This window comes from Nanorana parkeri, unplaced genomic scaffold (assembly GCF_000935625.1).
Source record: "Nanorana parkeri isolate BGI_ZX_2015 unplaced genomic scaffold, ASM93562v1 scaffold10, whole genome shotgun sequence".
In the NCBI taxonomy this organism is placed as follows: Eukaryota; Metazoa; Chordata; class Amphibia; order Anura; family Dicroglossidae; genus Nanorana; species Nanorana parkeri.
Genome location: NW_017306278.1, coordinates 3746860 through 3751538, shown reverse-complemented (window position 1 = coordinate 3751538; position 4679 = coordinate 3746860). Strand labels below are relative to the sequence as shown.

Sequence of the window (4679 nt, the reverse complement as noted above, 5' to 3'; positions counted from 1 at the left end):
TGGTGAGAACGGTTTTAGTGCTATATGTTGCTTCTTGTTGGATGGAAGTATGAATGTAGAGGAATGGCATGACTGCGATATTATACAATATATGTATTTTGGTAAATCTGAGGGATATGTATTGTTTTTTGTTATCTGTATTTTTGTGATATGTGAAACTTGGAAAACTAATAAAGAAATATTTTGAAAATTAAAAAGGGCAACATAAGGACTCCTGTGGTGTAAATCCCAGAGCCAAATCAAGCTTACCATACACCTGATACCAAAAGCGACCCGTGACCGGACTCTCCCACCACATATGGACATGCATAGTGTCTTCCCCCAAATCTCCCAGTTGGGAGATTTTACCCCCCTCTTCTCATGCTCTGGTGACGGCTGTAAAATGTTGGATTCCTCATCACTTTGTCTCGGTGACTGTGGTCATCAGAATAAATGGAGAGGACAAATTTCCCCACTGACGGCAATCGACCTTCTAAAAAACGCATCACTGGAGCAGAACACACCTGAAGCACTTGCCTATAGTAACCAATCAGCTTCTCTCTTCAGTTTGTTTAGTTAAGAGAACTATGGGGTCTGTGTTTTTCCTCTGTTCTCCCCAGGGTAAGGGCAGGACATATATTAACCTCCTCTCGTGACCCTAAGCTCAGTATATAGCGGGCTACAGCTCGCGGTATACTGAGACCGCCGCAACCGGGACGGATCCCGACATTACTGTCGAGATCCACCCAGCTGCGTGAGTGACAGCTGGCTCTGCCTATCCAGTGTCAGAGCCAGCTGTGCCCTCCCCCGTCCATTCCGCCAGTCAGCGCTGGAGGATCGGAGCGGGGAGGAGGGGGGTGGAATCCCTGCAGGGAGCCATGAGTGACAGTCACGGCTCTCTGCAGGGATATGATCGGGAAGTGAGCAAGCGACGGTATGCGTTCGCTCACTTCTCGATCTATTGAGATGACCTGTGACAGTTTCATTCAGTGATTTTCACTCACCTCATAGTTCTCCTTTTTAAGCTTTGAAAATGGAAAGATAGAAGCTGATTGGATGCCAAGTGTAAGTGCTCCAGATTCTGTCTGCTCCAAATATGATACATTCCCCTCTTTGACTTTAGCTACTAGCTATGTTAGGACTCTCTTTAGGATTTGGTGATCTATAGATGCACACAGTCCATGGCACCTTTTTATGGTCCCTCATGTTCTCCGTGAAGCCGAATAACTTTATACTTTGTAGCGGGGGGAGGGAGACACTTTCTCCCATATATCTCAGACGTGTATTTGCTCCTTAGGACACAAAGAATTTTACTTTGTTTTCCATCAGGCTCTGCAATGACGTGTGTCTGTCCCTTACAGAGATGGTGCCAAGTGACATCCAGTCTGAACTCAAGCATTTATACGTGGCGTTGGGCGAGCTGCTGCGCCATTTCTGGTCCTGCTTCCCTGTCAATACGCCTTTTCTAGAGGAAAAGGTAAGAGATACCGAACGCCTGTATTGGGGAAAACTGATTACTCGCGGGGAGAGAATTGCGTGACCTTTACAGTAGCACGGCTAGCTCCATGTTTATTAGCAAGGGATTATGGGAAAATCCGCATGGAGTAACGGCAGTGGAATCATCTCGGCATTTACTGTAGATGGCCATTCCCGCTATTCCTGTCTATCATCTCCAAGGGGGGCGCAGCTGCTGGAAGAAACAAACTGAGCAGTAGACGTAGCAGTTCCCGCAATCTCAGATTCTCGCTTTGCCCAAATGCCAGGATCATTCTGATTAGAAAAGGATTTGGCAAACCCTGGTATTGGTTAGTGATGCGCTGCCTCAGTGACCAGTAGGCATGTGTGGGAAGTGGGCAGGGGACATGGAAGCGTCTACACTTCCTGGAAGTCTTGGAGCCTTGCCTGTTCGGAACATTGAGTGAAGTAAAGGAAATGAAAGCTGCTACCAGTATGATGCCACCCGAGGTGACTAAACGTCATATAGTTGCATATTTATGTTTCTGTTTCCAAGCTTGCTTTAAAGCTGAGCTCCGGCCTTCCCTTCGGACTTGCACAGTTGTACCGGCTCCTCTCCTGGACTGAAATGGCTTCGAGCTTCTCACAAATAGAGATGCACCGATACTAGAATCGGTATCGGTGCCGATACAGAGTATTTGGGCGAGTACTCGACCAAATGCTCCAATTCTTCCCGGCCAATCAGGAAGCCAGGCAGTGTGTAATGACGTGCTGCCCGGCTTCCTGATTGGTCGGGAAGCTGGCCAATCAGGAAGTCGGGCGCCATGTAATGACGCAGCGCCCGGCATTCTGATTGGCCGGGAAACTTGCTTCATGCTCCCTCGTCTTCTCGTGACAAGGGAGCATGGAGTCGGCCTCCCTGCCAATCGGACAGCAGGGTGTCTCGTCATTACACGGCGCCCGGCTTCCTGATTGGCCGGCCAGACGGCTCCAGTTGGGTACCGGAGGAAGGCCGCGTTCTGGCTGGAGAGGCACCGGGGGTGACAGGCTGGACATACCAAGGTAAGAGGGGACAGTCTTTACACGCCACCTGGCTTCCTGAATGGGACTTCCATTACTCGGTAATTGGTATCGGCGAGTACCGAAAAAAATTTATCGGTACCAAAATACTGGCATCAGTGCATCCCTACTCACAATGTACCTTAGAAGCTGCAGCAAGTCAGATCCCGGCTGTAGGGCATCCAGCATCACCTAGCCTCCCCCCACCCACCCAGCCAGACCTTTTCATTCATTGGATTCCAGTCTTTTCCTCTGTGGAGGATCATGAAGAATTTAGCATAATAAAGGCAAAGTAAGGCAATGCTGATTAAAAGCAACATTAAAGACGGCCATACACTTCTAGATTATTATCTGCATATTTTCTATGGTCAGATGGAAAAAGTGCGACAGATTCCTCCATCTACGCTAAACTGTGTGTATGGAGGAATCTCCCGCTGGGCCAAGCTTCAGTGTCTTGCTGGTCGGCCCCGCTGGATCTCAAAATACCTGACCAATCTGATTGGATGCAGGCATTGGTTAGGTGTTTTCAGAGCCAGAGGGGCCGACCAGCAAGATACTGAAGCTTGGCCCAGCTGGAGATTGCTCCATACACACAGTTTAGCGTAGATGGAGGAATCTGTCGCACTTTTTCCATCTGACCATAGAAAGTCTGCAGATAATAATCTAGAGGTGTGTGGCCGGCTTAACACTAGCAAGCGTTGCTCCATATGATTACATTCAAAGTACAAGCAATGTGTTTAAAAATGTCAGCAGCAAAATTCTCCCGTGTACCGTCTTCTACACCTACAAGTCGTTCATATGGTAGTATGGCATCTCCTTCATGGTTTTGGCAATAGGGGTTTATGGGAGAGAATATTGCTGTGATGATTCGGCAGTTTGTCGTCCTCTCTAAATAAACGCATTTTATAGCCGGTTTGTGTAAACGGTGTAATGTGCTTTCTTTTACAGGTCGTTAAAATGAAGAGTAACTTGGAAAGGTTTCAGGTTTCTAAACTATGTCCATTCCAGGAGAAAGTCAAGAAGCAATACTTGAGCACAAACGTAAGAGATGTCAAAGTCCTTTCATTCCCATGATCCTCTGCAGTGTGGTCACCGGCTAGACCAGTAGTGGCGAACCTTGGCACTCCAGCTGTGCCAAAACTACAAATCCCAACATGCATCTGCCTCTGGTAGTCATGTCTGTGGCTGTCAGAGCCTTGCAATGCCTCATGGGACTTGTAGTTCCAAAACAGCTGGAGTGCCAAGGTTCGCCACCACTGGGCTAGACATTGAGCGCAAACACTGGATATTTAATGGACCATTAACTCCCATGATCCTCTTGGTCCCTGGTGTATGCGCAATATTAGCACACACATATTTCTCTATATTAGAAATCTATGAATTTGTATTTCATTTATAGCTGGAAATTGAAATTCAGTCTCTCCATCGGATTACAATATTTCTCCTGGCTTTGTCAGTACGGTAGTTTTAAAGGGTCCCCTCCCGTCCCGTCTAGCCCCTCCCGTCCCGTCTAGCCCCTCCCGTCGGTCCTCCAGCATTAAATGCTGTTTTTCGTTTCCATTGCAGCTCACGAGCCACCTGGAAGAGATGCTGCAGACGGCCTACAACAAGTTTCAGATTTGGCAATCTCGCCGTTCCTATAAGAAAACGTGAGGCCCCCTCTCCAGCACCGAACTCAATCCAATGTAAATCGCACCAACAACTCGCAGTCCGCGATGGGCAATAGAGCGATCACAAAATTAAACCTTTGCGGCCTGGCAGACGCGTGGCACACAGAGACGTGTGCGTTGGCGAGAAGCATTGTAAGATCCTCGGCGTTGAGCTCGGGCTGCAGGAGAAAAAAAAAATGCTAAACTCCGCAACCCGAGAGAGAAATTCACGCCGGAAAGCAAAACTTTATACACGATGGCCAAAAAGGGGGGAAGAGAATGGCGTGGGATTTACCGTTTTCTGCGATCCCTCAGGAACCGCTCTAATTCCTCCCTTTTCCTGGTTAAAAAATAAAAGCTGCTTGGAATTCTTATGACGTTACATTTTGTGGATTCAACCAGAAAAAAAAATAACTTGATAAATATGTGATCTGTATATTTCCTTTCCAATATGTGGCACAGGGTATAGGATTTCACCTGAAACTCAAAGTTTAATTTCTACCTGTTTTACTACGCGCCCTTTTTTTTTTTTTTGTC

General features: G+C 47.4%; 1 protein-coding gene across 2 annotated transcripts in view; it reads left to right on the top strand.

Annotated features, from left to right (window-relative positions):
* The window catches only part of GTF2H1 (general transcription factor IIH subunit 1), a 23814-nt gene extending 19484 nt beyond the window's left edge, over positions 1–4330 (top strand). Inside the window, exons 13-15 of one of the 2 annotated variants that reach the window (XM_018555087.1) lie at positions 1341–1456; positions 3442–3534; positions 4060–4330. In XM_018555087.1, coding sequence (XP_018410589.1) covers positions 1341–1456; positions 3442–3534; positions 4060–4146 — 296 coding nt within the window. In that variant the 3' untranslated portion in view covers positions 4147–4330. Of the gene's footprint in view, positions 1–1308; positions 1457–3441; positions 3535–4059 lie in introns of those variants that run through there. The other variant, XM_018555095.1, reaches the window with a different exon arrangement.
* The last annotated feature ends 349 nt before the right edge of the window (positions 4331–4679 follow it).